General features: G+C 38.9%; 1 protein-coding gene across 3 annotated transcripts in view; it reads right to left on the bottom strand.

Annotated features, from left to right (window-relative positions):
- Window positions 1–4,281: 4,281 nt before the first annotated feature.
- The window catches only part of TMX3 (thioredoxin related transmembrane protein 3), a 34,394-nt gene continuing 21,115 nt past the window's right edge, over window positions 4,282–17,560 (bottom strand). For all 3 annotated transcript variants that reach the window (XM_061594668.1, XM_061594664.1, XM_061594676.1), the window contains 6 exons: window positions 17,271–17,328; window positions 16,714–16,767; window positions 14,563–14,619; window positions 12,593–12,722; window positions 10,554–10,622; window positions 4,282–7,079 (listed from right to left, as the gene is read on the bottom strand). In XM_061594668.1, the coding sequence (XP_061450652.1) occupies window positions 6,813–7,079; window positions 10,554–10,622; window positions 12,593–12,722; window positions 14,563–14,619; window positions 16,714–16,767; window positions 17,271–17,328 (635 nt within the window). In that variant the 3' untranslated portion in view covers window positions 4,282–6,812. The remainder of the gene's footprint in view (window positions 7,080–10,553; window positions 10,623–12,592; window positions 12,723–14,562; window positions 14,620–16,713; window positions 16,768–17,270; window positions 17,329–17,560) is intronic.

Genomic DNA, 17,560 nt, shown 5'->3' with positions numbered 1-17,560 from the left:
TGAGAATCTCTATCATGAAAAGAGGTAAGTCAGGCCACAGGGATATAGCCTACTTTCTTGTTTACAAGAATAGAATTCTCAGATGAACAACCAAAGGTCTAACACTTAAATGTGCCCACATATCAAAACATCTGACAAGTGTTGCACCAATAGGCTTGCTTTTACTAGCTGGGGATGATAGATGATTATGACCTATTGAAAGGGAGTACTATGATTCTGCCTTGTACTTCAGGAGAAACTAATATAAAACACCCTTCTACTTAGTAGCTCTGACAGCTTCCCTCCTGGTGATCCTTTATAAAACATGCACTGCTGTAAAAAATAAACACTCACCCACAGCATAGTAGCAAAGTTATCATTCATTTTATTACTGTATATTACCTTTCCCGCCCTTCACCTAGTTACATTTATTAAGGAACTATGGAAAATAAAGTTCATGATCAAACATCGTATGATTGCATTTATATGACATATTGAATTCACACAAGATGAGAATTTTTCCATGTAATTCTTTCCCACTGAGCATTTGTGGCCCTTTTTGTAGCTGTCAAATCTAGAGATGAGCAAATATGTCAATTTTGGTTTATCTCAGTTTCTCATTCTAATCTTCAATTTCATTTCTTCTCATTTCCACGAGTTTGTGATTTTTTTAAAAAAAATCCTCATGAAAATTCATCAGCAATTTAGTGCAAATTTCACCTAATAGGGAAAATTGCTTTGCAAAATTGTTTGTAATATAATGCATTTTCGTGTGTTATTTTCACTAATATACAGTATGCATTAAATGCACACTTTGCACTAATATATACATTTCTTTACACATTAGTTTGCTGGAGAATTGCATTGCATAATTTGGAGAAGTGCAAATTTTGAAGGATGACTGTTCAGTTTGCAACTTATTACAGAAAGTGGAAATTAGGTATGTTTGCCTTGAAATGTGAACTGAACAGAATTTCTCCCCATTCCTAATAACATCTACAAGAGCTACTGTTGACTATACCCCAGCTTGCTCAGCTCACAACTTCATTTGTCTATACAAGGATGGATTTAGGAATGTCAGTTTTTCATCAGTCAATTCTTGGACATGATCGCTTCTTGCAAGTAGCTCAGTAGTAGAGCATCTGCTTTACATGCAGAAGGTCCCAAGGTCAGTCTCCAGGTAGAACAGGGAGAGACCGTATAAGGCAGTATAAGGCAGCTTCTGATGTTCCCAATGAGCAAGGACTCCTGACTTACTCTGAGTTACTTGAAAACACAAAATCAACAGGCAGCATGGTGGTACACATACTGTGTTCACTTCCACTTTATTTGTCCTTTTGTGCAAGCAGGTAAAACAAACCGGAGGGAATATCTTACTGAAACATCAAAGCCCAGGATTCTGGTTTGTGGCTTCCAAACCACAATTGTCAGCCAGCAACAAATCATGGTTTGGACACAGCACTCAGCACTCTCTTCCTGGTTTGTTTTACTTGCTAATGTGAAGGAAAGAGTGGACAGGCTAGCACATTGTTTGAACCACAATGTGAATGAGCATGTCATGAATCCTGGCTTATTATGCGCAGATGGGGCCATCATGACAGACATGAAGTAGGCACTTTGCCCTTCATATAATTTGTCAATGTTCATTCCAAAGTGAACCTAACATTGCAGACTGACCTATGCAGACAACCTTCCTTTATTTCTGCAATCATGGCAGACACAAAATATGCTGTCACAATGAAGGGATAAACTGAGGGCTGCCTCTATATACACTTTGGATTAAAACTGAGAATCCTCTACAATGCCATACACAGACCCCTCCCCCCAAAAAACCCCCACAAAGCAACCAAACCTATGGAGAGAAACAGGGTTCAAGCTAACCCCTAGTTCTATCCACATGATGCACTTGTTTTGCCACGAGCTACCTCCAGCCTCTGTCTTTGCACGCATTATATTTTTACAAGATGGTTATTGCATTGGAACATACATCTGAACATCACAATAAACACTCAGCAGCAGCATCAAACTGAGTATGAGCCTAATTTGTGATCACACAGATGATTCCATTTTTGTCACTATATGAAAAGCTTTCCACCATATTGCATAGAAACTATGAGGACCAGAAAGAGTCTCTACACATAGAGAGCTCCAAATTGACTATTTTTTATTGGAATAGATCTCTGTGAAAACCCTAACTGGTTTTTGTGACTTCCCTCTTAAGAATATTTTTAGAGAGCACTTAAAAGACTAAGTTATTATAACAACAATCTTAAGGACAATTGCAGTTATTTATGCAACCTTTAAGTTTCTTAATGACATAAAATGTATGAAAATAAACCTCCCCTAAAAGGAGTATTTTGACATACCATTTGAAGATTTGAGGAAGGGCTGTGGCTCAGTGACAGAGCATCTGATTCACATGCAGAAGGTCCCAGGTTCAATCACGAGGTAGGGCTGGGAAAGATTCACTGCCTGAAAGCCTGGAGACCTGCTGCCAGTCAGTGTAAACAGTACTGAACTAGATGGACCAGTGGTCTGACTCAGTGTAAGACGGCTTCCTGTGTTCCTAAGATTTACACTAATTATATGGCAAGATGACAGTAAATACTCAATCTTACACTGAATCAACTCTCTAACTTCTTTGCAGCACAGAGAACAAGACATCTCCCCATGTTTGGAAGGTTTGTGGAATCATGATGCCTTGTGATCTTGATGAATGCTGAAAATCACACAATTGCTTCCTTATGTATGAAAATTTATCCTTGCAGTACTAGCATCTCACCATTACAATGGTTATGCGAAACGGTCCTCCGTGGAGAAAAGAACAAGTCTTGCTGAAGAACAATCAGCATGGCTTCTGTACAGGCAAGTTTCATCTTACCAACCTTTTAGAGGTCTCCACGAGTGTGAACAAGGCTATAGATAAGGGTGATCCCATACACATCGTGCAGTGCCCTTGAACTTTCAAAAAGCTTTTGACAATATCCCTCACCAAAGATTTCAGAATAAATTCTGCAGTCATGGGATAAGAGAACTGACACCCTTAAGTATAAGTACCATGTTAAAGAATAGGAAAGATTAGGAATAAATGGGCCATTCTCACAATGGGGGAGGATGCAAAAACCGTTGTCTCCAAAGACCTGCACTGAAACTTGTGCTTTTTAAATTGTTAGTAAGTGATCTGGAATTAAGGGTGAGGTGGTCAAGTTTGCACCACCTCCACATTGTTCGGAATGGTTGTAACAAGGAAGGGTTACTCCGAAAGAATCTCTCCAAATTGGGTAAATGGGCAATAAAATGGTAAATGCAGTTCAACAATGCAGTTATAAAGTGATATATATTGGGGCTAAAAATTCTGATTTCACATATACTGTACATCAATGTGGTCTAAGATGATGGTTACAGACCAGGAAAGAGAAGTTAGGGCTATCATGGATGGTTAAATGAAAATCTCAAACGAGTGAGTGCCAGCCATGAAAAAGAATTCCTTGGTAGATTAGATCTAAAATGAGTTTTCCAATATTGTAGTGCCTTTACACAAACATATGGTATTACTACACCTGGAATGCTGTGCACAGTTCTAGTCACTGTACCTCAAAAAGGACATTGTAGAGTTGGAAAATGATCAAGGGCCTAAAACAACTCCACTATGATGAAAGATTACAATGTTTTGAGCTTTTTAATTTAGAAAGAAAAAACAAAACAAGGGACATACACAGGGTAAAGCTGCATATAGTAAAATTCAATGCGGAGAAAGTGGATAGTACTAGAATTTGGGTTATCCAATAAAGCTGTACGTTGGACGGTTCAAGACAAAGAAACAATTCTTCCCATGGAATTCGCTAACATGATTTAATATTTAAATATTAATTTAAGATTTAATTTATTTAAATGTTTAAATATAAGTGGTATATAAATGGAATAAATAAAATAAAATGAATAAATAAGATGGCTACCAGATTGGATGGCTTTAAAAGGACATTAGACAATTTATGGAAGATAGGGCTATCACAGTAGCTACCAGTAATGATGGCTATTTTATTTCCTTCAAGATCAGTAGCTGCAACATGCCTCAGAATATGAGTTGCTGGAGAAAATAGGGAAATAGGGAGAGGGCTGTTGATCTAATGTCCTCTTGTGGGTTTCACAGAGGCATCTGGCTAGCCCTTGTGGGAGACAAAATGCTGGACTATATGGGTCTCTGGTCTGAATCAGCAGGTTCTTATGTTCTTAAATCTCTTCTCCGTTAGAAAATTGTATATCAAACTACAGGCAAATGCAGCACCTAGGAGCAAAATCCACTATTTTTAAATGTTTTATTATTGTATTGTAGAAAAAAAACATTTACAGTTGATAAATTCAACAAGGTAAAATAAAGTTACAGTGCTGCCATTCAAGTTAAAATAGATACAGTCTGTATGAAGCTCTTCACATGAACAAAAAAATAGTCATTTTCTTCATTCCCAACATAAAAAGGGGAATATTCACTTAAATCTACTTTAACTGCAATGTTATGAAGCTGAAATGAAATGGCAGTATATTTGAGTTTGATAAACACAGGGGAGTTTGACATTTCATAAGCTGAATAGTAGACACACCCTTTTTAACTGTCCATGTCCAAACCACTCAAATGCTGCTTAACATTATATAGTTGGTATAAATGCTAGGATTTTTTTAAAGCACACTCTCACGGTTCTGCACTATAAAAAAGTGTATAGCATGTAGCTGTTATTTATACCTAAAGGAACAAATATATAAGAACACAAAATTAAGCAAGCATGTGAAAAGGTTGAATTCAAATGCCTTGCAGGAACATTCACTGCTTCCGTAAACAACATATAACACCAACAAAAAGGAAATGCTATTCCAATAGAGTCTGATGGACACTTTCCTCCCCATACTAAGAATCCTGCTGATATTTTATCTTAGAGTTTACAGCATAGGGGAGTTTTGCAGCACTGGAAGAGACCATAATTATGTGAAAAGCCGACTACACAGGACAGGACAAGACAAAACTCAAAACACGTCTCAAACACTTTGAAAATAAAATACCATTTATAAAATAACCTCTCCCAATATTTAGAACTAACACAACCCGATTTAAATTTAAACAAAAACTAGAAGCAAATTTCCCTCATACAGCGAAACTGCCACAGTTAAAATATTTGTTCCCTATAAATGAAACACAGCAAATTATTCTTTGGCTAGAGAACAATTGTCAATAAAAGTACTAGATGCTTTTACATTTTTCATTGCTTTCTACTTTTAAAAACACTATTCATGTTTACCAAGGAGAGTCCTACTTTGAAAATCCATGCCCTTTTTCAAAACTGCCATGTTAGTGTCAGCATAATTTTATTCCAATCAACAAAACTTTGTAAGTCAAACTTGTTTGCTTAGAATGTGTAAAAGTTCCTTTGTTTTAGATGTTACTAGAATTTTCTGTCTACAGGATGGGGTATTCTACCTTTAGGAGATACTAACTTCACATCTTAATTCCTTAAACTTTTTTTATTCAAGCTTAAAATTTCTTTGAATATTTTGAGAATGTACATGCTATGTAGACATACATATTATACCTGTTGTACCATGACCCACAAGCTTGGAAGCTGTTGTGTTTCAGTTTTCCAATTGAATGTGACACATTCTTAGTCCTGAAAATGAGCAGCACAGGCTTGGTTGCTATGGTAATCACCATGGTATCAATACTCCAAACACTACCTTATAAGCTTATCCCTTGAGATCTTAACTCTGGAGAGAGCTTATTTGCTTTCAATGGCATGGGGCAGTATTAAAGATGACTTATATGATTAAACAGTTAATGAAAATGCATTACACTGACAAATACCTCCCTTTTCTATAAAAGTTATCAGTGCTAGAGATAATTAACTTGCCCTCCCCAATCATCATGTAGTTGGGATGTCAAATGCAGGTATCACCAATAACAAGCCAATAAAATATTTGTTCAAGTAACCACGTTTCACTTGCAGAAATCAGAGTTGCCAGATGATTTAACCCACTCGAAAAATATTTTGGCATACTGAAGAAACACTTGTCATTAACTGTGCAGTAGACACACAGAAAAATTATTCCACTAATGTCATCATGAACAAATGCAGCCCTCAGATTTGGAGAAACCTCATCTAAAAGCTGAGTATTTTTCTTTTAAGTTAAATACATAAGTAAATCTTTAATAATGCACCATATTGGATCAATATAATGCAACAGCAAATGGACCCAGTAAGCAAATGCTATCTTGAATATTATTAAACTTGCATATAAAAAACCTGCAACTCTAGGGAGACTGCACTACTTGTCTTTAGCACTGCCATGAGATTTCTGTAACAGATTATCTAGAACTTAAGTTTTTCTTTAAAAATGAAAAAGGTATTGCTTTTCAAAGCTGTAGTATTAAAAAAAGCATTTATGTAAGGTCCCACAGGCATATTTCCCATTGTTTCTAAAGCTCAGTAGTATTTACATATTTCACTCTTGGCTGAGAACATTCCTGCTTCCTCTTCTTCTTTTTTTTAAGAGCTTTATTTACGTTGGCAAAATTGTTAAAATATTTTTTAACCACTGTTATCAGCAGCTAGAAGAGGGAAAAAGCATCCTTCAAGTTCATCATTGTAAAAAAGCCCATGTATATTCCTTAATTTGCTTTAGCAGGATATAGCAAAGGACTTTGAAACCCACCCATTCATCTTTACAGCCAAACAACTGGAACACATGCATGTAAAACAAAAAAAGTCCTCATCTTTGAAGGTCACAGGTAAATAGATGAATTCAATAAATAAGTCTCTATTTTGCAATTCTACAGGGAAAAAAGCAATTTAGTTTTTTTTCTTTTCCAGTATAGTTTTCTGTTCTTGTTCTCCACCCTGAAGTTCTAAAGGGTTCTCACTGTTTTCTTCCTCTTGTTCTTCTTCAGTGCCTTCATCAGTCAGCTCCCTGCCTGTTGTTTCCTTCTTAGATGCCTCAGCTTCATCTGGCCCTCCATCAGTGTCAGCAGTACAAATTCCATAACACATGATGCTGATGACACCCAGTGGTAGACCAAAGAGAAAGCAGCCCAGAAGGGGGGAACTCTTGAAAACAGACTGTTGAAAAATAATTGGCCATCAGCGACACTTCTACAACATCTAAATGATTTCCAGTGAAGTAGCCACATTATCTTTTGCAGAAAAAAACAGAAAGTCTTGTGGCACTTTAAAGATGAACAAATTCATCATCATCATCGTCATCCTTGGACTACAGTCTACTTTATCAGATGTATGAAGTATTATCCCACATTGTAGGTATATATACACACATGGGATGGTGGTGCTTGTAAACAGTAAGGGGAAAATGAAATGCAGAAACGCACTGATGATTATAATTGTGTAAGTAATAGTTATAATTCACAAACATTTCTGACAGACATCCTTGCACCGATAAGCCAATTAACACATGTATGATCTTGGTTCAATCCACAAGTGATAACATTGTATTCAGTGGTTTCATGTTGGTGTCTTCCTCAGAATATCATTTGCTCCAGAATGGTCGCTCTGATTACTAACTGGCTTCCTAATGCCATAATGTCAGTTATTAACCACTGTTCGTGAATTACCACTCTCAATTACATTTTTACTTTCTGTATTTTATTTTCCCCTGACCTCACTGTTTCCAATTCCTTCTGCCCCTCAACCATGTGTATACATACACCTGTTCCTCAGACATGGGCAGAGCTTCAATAGTGCCTGGGCCAGGCACTACCAACTGGGAGGCTGGCTGGTCTTGTACCACCAACTCAGACAGGGTCCAGGGCTGCCAAGAGACAAGCACTGGGAGTACAGAAATATCAGACGGGGGGCCAGTCCATCAGCTTTCATTTTTTTAAAGTAGTAAGTCTCTCACCTTCTTAGAAAGACTTATGAAGCAAAATGTGAGCTCTCCCCACCCCCACAATTTCTGTGAGATGAGCCAGCTTGACTGATCCCACTTTCTGTGTTTTTAGCCAATGAGTGAAGTCACAGCTGTGATTGATGAGTGATTCAGTTGTTCAGACACCAGGAATCCCTGAGGTCCTAAGGAGCTGCTGTTTTTCCCTCCCCATAGCTTCTTTTTGGCTTATAGCTGCTCTCTCCTGGTAATCTGTCTTTGACATCAGGTACTCTATATAAGTATGTGGGAGTGGATGTTAAATAATGAACCATTGGTTCTCACCTGAAAGGTGATTTTACTGGATGCCAGTCCATCATATGGGTAACCTGCCATCTGGTGTTCAAGGACAGGAAATGCACTGTAGCTTTGAGGAAATAGCTGTTGCTGGCTTGTAGAGGCCAATTCATTTTAAGACAAGTCACAGAAAGGGGCACGAAAGGTAGCATCTGAATAGACTCTGGCTGCCAGTTCAACTGCCTCTTGGTTCCCTTAGAAAAAGGCAGGAACCTCAGGAAATCTTGCTGTACAGGTTCCCCGAGAACAGGGCATGGCAGCAGAAAAAAGAGTCATTTCTGTGGATTAAAAGGATTTGAGCCCACCCCCAGAGCCTTTTTTTGTGTGGAGGCAATGAAAAAAACCAAGCTCCCCCCAGGAGAAAAACACCCCACAAGAGGGGGATCCTTATTTATTTAATACTAAGTCTAATTAAAAGTCAAGGGAGAGAGAAGTGGAGAGGAAAAAAAGTTTAGAACTCACATAGTAGAAGATGTGAGAGCCAGGACTGAGAGATCTGCCTTGGACCAGAAGAGGAAATGAACTGGCCAGCCAGCAATGGCTAACTACTTCCTCAAAGCTACAGTGCATTTCCTGTGCTTGAACTCCAGATGGCAGGTTAACCCATGTGATGGACTGGTATCCAGGGAAAATCCCATGGTGTACACATCTACTCAGAAGTAAGCATCTTTCTGTTTAATGGGTACTGGATTGCAGCCTAGGCTTTCTTATGAGGGAAGAGAAAGGTTCACGGTGAGAGGGTCTGTTGTGCAGAGCTTGGAAAAGTTACTTTTTTGAACTACAACTCCCATCAGCCCAATCCAGTGGCCATGCTGGCTGGGGCTGATGGGAGTTGTGGTTCAAAAAAGTAACTTTTCCAAGCTCTGCTGTTGTGCACACCAACTTGGGAATCTCACTTGACTACAAGCTAAACACACAATAATCATGCCAGATTGGTTGAAGCCTGGAGGTTCACTAATTGGGGGGGGGGAGAGAGAGAACAAAGCATGCCCCTCCCTTTACAAGATTCATCACTTTAGTTAAAGGAAGTAAATTTGATGCCTGTGATTCAAGCACTAATTCCCTTCGTGCAGTCATTTTATACCTCCTTTACCTTAACAACAGCCATGTGAGATAGGTTCAGATGAAAAGCTGGGAACTGGTCTAAGGCTGCAATCCAATACATTCTACTCAGAAGTAAGCTCCATTGGGTTCAATGGGACTTACTCCCAGGTAAGTGTGTTTTGGATTGCAGCCTAAGGCAGGAAGTAAACAAAACAATGATGAGTTAAGTGAGTTTAAAAATGTGAAATTGTACATGTTCAGAGAACCATTTTTGTTTGCTATAAGAATGTAGCAAGCAAAGCATGGAGGGACAGCTGTTTTCCTGGCTTTGCATGTGTTTATATTTCTAGTGTTGCTTTCCCATCCATGGGTGGAATATGGGGATTCTTGGGAGTGCACTGGTGCTGCTGGTATACACACTTAAATGTTTTTTTTTTGTTATTCAAAGAGATCAAATGGTATACATGGCACTCCCCCTTTTCATTTTATCTTCACAACAAGCCTGTGAGGTAGGTTAGGTTAAGAGAAGCAGGTTAGGTTGACCCAAGGGCACCAAGTGAGCTTCATGGCTGAGTGGGGACATAATATTCTTTTTGCTCAAAAATGAAAAAAAATGCTTTATTTATTATGAAGCATTAAACAATGAATACAGTATTTACTTTATAATTATTTAAACCTTGAATTTATCCCAGCATTAGCATCTGCTGGGAATCTTAAATCACATTTGCCAGGCTATTATATGTTGTTGTTATTAACGTTAACAAGAAGAAGGCTAAGGGGAGGTGGGGGAAAAAGAGAGAAAGGAACTCTTGCCAGAGATGAGAGATCTGATAAGAGGAATTGAGGTTCTGCCACAGCCTGTTCTAAGCCAGCCACTTAGCAGCAGTTTGGGCATATAAGTGGTATATAAATCAATAAATAACTATGGGTTAACTGTAAGCCTGGATAACAGGGAGGCTGGGGGACAGCACTGCAACATCATGTCCTCCTGGTTAATTGACTGCTCCACAGGTGTTTCATGCTATGTGTCATTGAGATATGGTAAATATAGTTTGGGGGTGATGCCTTCCCTTTTGGTGGGATATTATATTAAAACTTCATGTCAGGGGTGGTCTGCCAGATATTGGACTACAAATCCCATCATCCATGGCCACTGTCTCGAACTGATGTGAACTGGAGTGCAACAACATCTAGAAAGCCACAGATCAGCCACCTTTATTCTATGTGATTTAATTAGATGTTTGGCAAGAGCTGTACCCATTTTAAATTTGACAGGCATATACACAATTTAACTGAGATAGGACTTTACTTACTCCCACAGTAGACTTGGCATCATAAATTATTCTCTTAATTCGCTGAAGAATTCCATCTCCACCCTGCGCCTGCAATTTCAAAGATAAAAGCAGCCACCAGTACTAATCAACTAAATTTCAGCTTTCATTTACCTTTCTTCACCATGTAGCCTTATTAATAATGTCTTTCAGAAATACAGTTTTGCCATTGGAGGAGAAGTTACCTTCTTGTGACATTCCTGGGACCCTTTGCAGGACCTATCCCCAGGCTATCCCTAAAATTAGTTCTTCCCAGCTACTCCACTGAGTGCACATTTTTATTAGATTCTGACTGTCACAATCTAATGACTTGCAAAGAGCAACAAGACTCTCCCTTTATATACTGACTCAGGCTCAGTCCAACATCACACATGGGATGAGATATCTGTTTCTTAAACCACCCAGACTGGAACACAGCTAAATTTAATTTAATTAAGAAATACAATGTTTGGAACAAGTAGATTTTAAATGCATATATAGTTTCCAGAGTCTCAATATTCTACCCTAGTACAACTACCTCTGTTCCACCATCCCAACTCTGTTTACATATTTACTGACTGTCATGGGTCCCATGGAGAGTTCCTGCAGTGGTCAAGAGGAGGAGGAAGTTTGGGGTGCTAGGGAGGAGGGGCCCAGTAGGTTGCAGGAGGAGACTGAAACAGAAGGCTTCAGCACTTTTGAGAGTGACAGTACTGCCCATGTAGTTCCAGTTACAACTGACAAAACACTGACAATGAACCAGCACCTTTCCTTCCCAGCAGCCCACCACTGTCATTCAAGCCACCGCTGCTTGTGCCTAAGGAGGGGGGATCAGAGGCTCAACCAAAGGGGGTGTCTGAGGAGAATCTCAATAAAGTACTGCCACTGCCAAGGACACACAGGCAGATACACAAGTGCTCACAGATAGCATCTGCTTCTCAACCTCTTTGTAGGACTGCCAGATTTGTCACCCATTTCCATACAGAGAAAACCTCCCCATACAAACAGAATGCCTGCCCTGAGCCTATTCAAAGGGTTTCAAGGGGGTTTCTAATTGCTGTGGCAACGTATTAGCTTCAGCCTAATTATGCTGTGCTGCCTAGTTACGTAGTGTTTTGTGTAATATTTAAGCTAATTTATGAAATGCTCTAAGCTGAGATTTCACATTAAAATTAACAGAGAAAAACACACCAGTGAGTCTGAATCCAATGGAGTTGGCCAGAACACTGATCTCTCTCTCATCCCATGTTCTCCCACAATGTGTAACTTCTTCTGTCATTTTCTACCCCACTCTCTATCAGTTCCTCTAGCTCTACCCAACATTCCAGTCCCCCACTGTCAATCATCCTTTCTCTAGGCCAGGGTGGTTAACCTGTGGACTTTTAGATGTTGAATTCCATCTCACATCAGCGTCAGCCACCATGAGCAATGGTCAGGGATGATGGGCCATAGGTTAGCCACTCTGTCATAGACTTGCTGTTACTTATAAAGAGAGAGAGGTCTGCATCTCAAAATCATCACTTATATTTTGAAATTACTGTCAGAAGCATGTGTGTTCATTCCTTCCCAAGAAATACCTCCTCCATCCAATTACAAAACTAGTTTGCATAAAAGGAGCTCTTTTTGTGGCTTTTTTCTTCCCTCCAGGAATGGTCATTTTGCAAAATATGAAATATCAAACACAACAGTTTTAACATGAATTACATTCAAGTGGCTGCCATTTGCCCATTCACCGTCTTGGAACTGAGATTTTTCTGCTTATTTTTTTTCATTCCTTCCAGTTCTCTCATCTCATTAGAAGTCTTCGTTAATGCAACTAAAATCTCCCCATGGTTCAAAGACCTATAGTTAACTATACTATCAACACTCAAAATGCAAAGATCTATTAGCAGTGGTATCCAGAACTCTACTTTTCAAGCAACATTAGGAAAACACAGCCTAGCAAGCTAATAGAAATGCAGTAAGATAGCTAACCAATTGTTAGGTTTGGGGGCCATTCAAGAAGCTGTTAAAGCGATTTTGAATAATAGTGAAAGGCTTACTTCTGCAGTGCCTTCCAGGATCTCATTAATGAACTGAACCATATCTTCGGTGCTCTCAATGGGTTTATGAGGTAGGAAATACTGCTGATTGGATGTGTTCAATACAACAATAGTGGGAATTTTCAGATCACTGAAACAGTAAAACCAAACAAGTCAGCAACTAAAAAAAGAAAAAAAAATATCAGTATTTATTTCGTTAACAGAGTGCCTATGAATTATAAAAACTTCTGGACCTTTGTTAGAAGGTTTAAGATGAAAAACAAACCTGCGGCCATATTATATTAGTGTCTAGTAGACCATAACTTGACTGTGGGGCTACTCTATCTATGGGACTGATAGTCAAATTCTTTCTTGCAGGGAAACCAAATCAGATAGTGATGGTATACAGTTTATAACATTCCTAGGACTCTGAAAAATCTTACTACATTTTTACTAGTACCCCACCGCTATTCAACATGCATAGAAGGCTTCTAGATTAGATTATGCATCTGTGTGCCAATGATGCCCAGCTTCATACTTTGCTTATGACACAGGCCTCACAGTCTTGATACTTACCCAGTGCTTGAGTATAAGGAGGAACTAAAGATACTACAAATAAACCTAGACAAGACTGAAGCAGTGGTCAGCAAATCAGGCAGGATGAAGGAAACCCTTGACAGATGGGTTCCCCCAGACTGCCATGATGGTTAGCCTTTGGCTAGCTACCTCCACTGTTGGAGGCAGCATGCTTCTGTATACCAGTTGCTAAAAACTCCAGGAGGGGAAGAGTGCTGTTGTGCTCAGATCCAGCTTGTGAGCTTCCCACAGGCATCTGGTTGGCCACTGTGAGAACAGGACACTAGACTAGATGAGTCATTGGTCTGATCCAGCAGGCTTATCTTATGCACTAATTTCTACATCATGCCTGAAACCATTGTTTGCTGCAGCGGTCAGTGTCTTTCATCAACTTCATCTGGTGACATGTCACAGAGGCCACATGTTTGGAAAGTTATTGTAGTTCAGTTTGTATATGAATGTGCCTATCACTTTTTCCGCTAGATGGTGGTTTGCCAAGTGGACGACAAGGAGAGCTATGCTTCCCTTGCTATCACCTATGGGAAAGGCTAGAATAGCTAATACCTGAATTCCACTAGGAAGCACAGGTGACAATTATAAAGTTCCAAGCCTTTTTGTATAATTACTGCCTCTATTCAGGAACAGCAAGGGCCATTCCTTTGCTGAAAGAATGGAATACCATTGGGGGTGGTCTTTCTGGGTCCTCTCAAAGGGAAATTTGAGACCCTTGATCCCCTCTCCTAGTCAACAAAAGCTCAACAACAGCAGCAGTACAACTGCAAGTTCCATCAAGGCTGTAAAACAAAGTCGTAAGATACTAATATACTTTTCTCCTTAATGGTGTGTAATCCTTTTATTTCACAGTATGTATACACACACACCTCAGTGTATATACTTCATTTTCAGCTCCTATTTATGTAAGCCTGCTGACTATCCCATACTGCCATCTAGTGGAAAAACTGATATACAAACTTTAAATATTTAGTTTTTATATATGATGAAAGTGATCTCTTTAGAAGTCAGAAGGCTTTGATCCACATTGAAGGGCCTTATCCAAAAGCTATTTATACAAAATACAAATGCAAACACACACAAAGCAGCTCACAAACCATAAACCTAGGTGAAGAGCATAACTTTGGCACAGTCTATTCATATGATCATTTTTCAGGCAGAAAGTGATCCCATGGAAGATACATGTCGAATCAATTCTTATTAATGCAGTCACGTCTCCTAATCTTACATTTTGCAAAACCAATGTGACTCTTGATCAAATTTCATATACCTACCAAATTTATATGCTCTTTGTGTAGCTATTTGCAAGCCTGTTTACAGAGGACACAAGAATTCGGTTTTGAAATAGGAACATTACTACACATATGATATTAATAGAATGAAATCTCAAAAAATATACTTACTCCATTAGTAAACTATTAATGTACTCATTTCCATCCATATGGCCAAACTGGAAGTTTCTGTTAAGAGTCAAAATATAAAAAAATGTTAACTAAACTGAACTTAAAATAATGACAGCAGGTGGTAACCAAAGCTGTCTGTACGTAAAAGGGAGTCATTTTTGCAGAAGCTCTCTCAATTCTCCTTCCATTATCAGAGACCTCATTTAGATAAATTCTATGGAGTTTACAGAAGATTATTGTTGGATGCAAAGCATGGTACTTTCTATAACACCTATGGCTAGCTCATGAACTGAGCACACAGTTCAAGACACCATTATGTCTATAAAGCAGAACTGGGGAACCTCCAGCCTGCACACCTAATTATATCCAGCATGGGTCCCAATTTAGTGTTCTCCTGATTGCAGCGGATTGGTACTGACAGGGAGCCCTGTTGGGATTGACTGCACTAGGAGGATCTACAGAGGTTGAAATGCTTCATTTGGAGGAAGCAGTTTAAATGCAAACTGCTTCCCTGCAACCATTGACCAGCAGTTACAACAAGCCCCTTTGAAGGCGTGCTCCCACAGCCAATCAACTGATTGGTGCTGAAAGTCAGTCTTCAAACAAGGTCACTGATCTGCTGACTGGTGGTTACAGCAGCCTCCCTTGAACTCTGACAGGTTCGTTCTGACATCAAGTGCAGACCCACCCACCTGTCAAAGTTGGCCTGTGGGGAATGGGAGAATTAGAGATCTGGCCTGCTGGCTAAATCTAGTTCCTCACTCCTAATGTAAAGGCTTATATGGCTTAGCAAAAAGACTTCATGGAACCCACAGCAAAAGGTTGCTGTGTACAGCCCACGGCTACATATAGAGGGATGTGTGCAGAAAGATACAAATTGGTGTACTGGGAGCAGAATTCAGCATTTCAGTTACCATTAAACATGTTTCTAGCCCATATGGATACAAAAATATATGTTTGAAAATGTGAGCAATAGTTGCAGAAATTTCCTTAAATAAGCAACACATTGTACCAAGCCTATCTGAGGGTAGGAGAACAGTTAAGACTCACCCCTCCACTTGTTTGCTGCTTTTGTTCTAAAAATTGTGGTGTCTCCCCCCACACACTTTTTTAAAAACCCCAGATCTGATGCCCTTGTGAATTATACAATTTATTTTCTTGCTCTAGATAAGACAGGAATATTATTTACATTGCTTCTGCATTCCCCTAAACCCTTGATCATTTGCCTCATAAGTATTTTATAACCTCCTGAGGAGCAGCCCTTAGTTATATGAAACCCATGGGTGGCAACATTGTACTAGAGCTTTGCTATCTTCAGAACTTTGGTCCCTCTGGACCAGGGAATTGTTCTCAGAAAAGCGGCAGAACAAACATTTGGCTACTGCAACTGAGGATCCAGCAGTCTGTTCATATACAAGAGCTAAAACAAGGAAAAAAGATCTTGCTCTGCATGAACCAATGGTTATATTTTCAAAAGGCTGATAGTTGCAGCTTAAATTAGTAAGTCAATCAATTTGAGTGTATATTAAAGAGCTAATCAAACTAAGGTCTAACATAAAGACCTTTTCCATCTCATTAGTACTTATTTCTGCTTATGGCTATTTCTGCTTATGGCTATTTGTGCATGTCTACTTTCTCAGTGAAGAACCTATTTTCTATTTAGTCTTGATACTGGAAGGTGCTCCATTGGACAGCAAATGTTTGACCCCAGTTAGGATAGAATACAATAAAAGATGACACACACACACACATTTCAAAATGAAGGCAACACCAAAAAATTAAAGGTTCCTTTTCTTTTTTTCTAAATTTTGCGGATTTTTATACATAGTTTTAAGATTACCTAGAAATGAATTCTTTAAGTACAGGTGGGCCCCGCTTATACGGCGGGTTCCGTTCCGGACCCCTGCCGTAAAGCGGAAATCGCCGTAAAGCGGAACCCCATTGAATATAATGGTGCCGTCGCGCGAAAATGACGCAAAATGGCAAAATCGGCTTAAAAAAAGTGAAATCAAAGCCGGGAAGTGAAGCACCGGTAAGCGGGGCCCTACTGTATCACAATCAAAACTGCTAGAATTTGCATTTTTAGTCAAACTACTTAACACTTGAGTACACACAAATAGGAATAAATAATTATTAAATATATGCATGTACCTGTGAAAGTGATCTCTGTAATTTTTGGCAACATCCTGAATAATAGACTTCATCCTGTAAAAAAAATCACATATAAACAGATACTCTTCAGCAATTAAACAGAATGCACCACAGAGGTAAGAGAGCGGACAAGAATAAAACCTGTTTATGAGGGCCAAGGTATTGTCTGGCCACTACATCTGAACTTCTCCATGGGCTTCTGTTTTGTGTGAAATCCAGCTTCTACTCGGTTTCGTGTCGCTACCCACTACATGAGCATTCTTTGATGAGCTTCAGTATAGAAGTTCCACATGTCTGACTGTAATTCAGCCTAATACTATGAACAGTGAGTTCAATAAGATGCGCTTTCTAGTAAGTGTACTTAGGACCACATCCTTTTTCCTTTGAATATTTGAATAAACCTATGGTTTGCTTTTGATGTGTGACTTTTTTTTATCAGTATCTAAAGACCCGACAGATACTGGGATGATGCAAGTTCATGTTCATGCAGTATTAAGTTCAAGAGATGTCACTTGAAATGGTTTGTTATGTTTTATCACAAAAACCCACCGACATACCTCATATGTTCAGCAGAAATATTTTTATCATCAATAATTGCAATAGCCACAAGTTTTCCTAAAAAACAGAAGATGTAGAACTGCATTTAGATAAGTCTACTTTACAGAATGATATATCTTATTTAGTATCCTCCTGTCCCCAAAGACACAGAACAGCTTTGTAACCATTATTTATTTATTTAAAATATTTCTATCCTGCCCTTCTACCCTACAATAGGGCACTCAGGGCGGCTACAATAAAATTGCACACATATATAATAAAATACACAATTAAAAACAAACATTACAGT

This window comes from Rhineura floridana, chromosome 1 (genome assembly GCF_030035675.1).
Source record: "Rhineura floridana isolate rRhiFlo1 chromosome 1, rRhiFlo1.hap2, whole genome shotgun sequence".
Classification (NCBI taxonomy): domain Eukaryota; kingdom Metazoa; phylum Chordata; class Lepidosauria; order Squamata; family Rhineuridae; genus Rhineura; species Rhineura floridana.
This window is presented reverse-complemented; position numbering and strand designations above follow the sequence as displayed.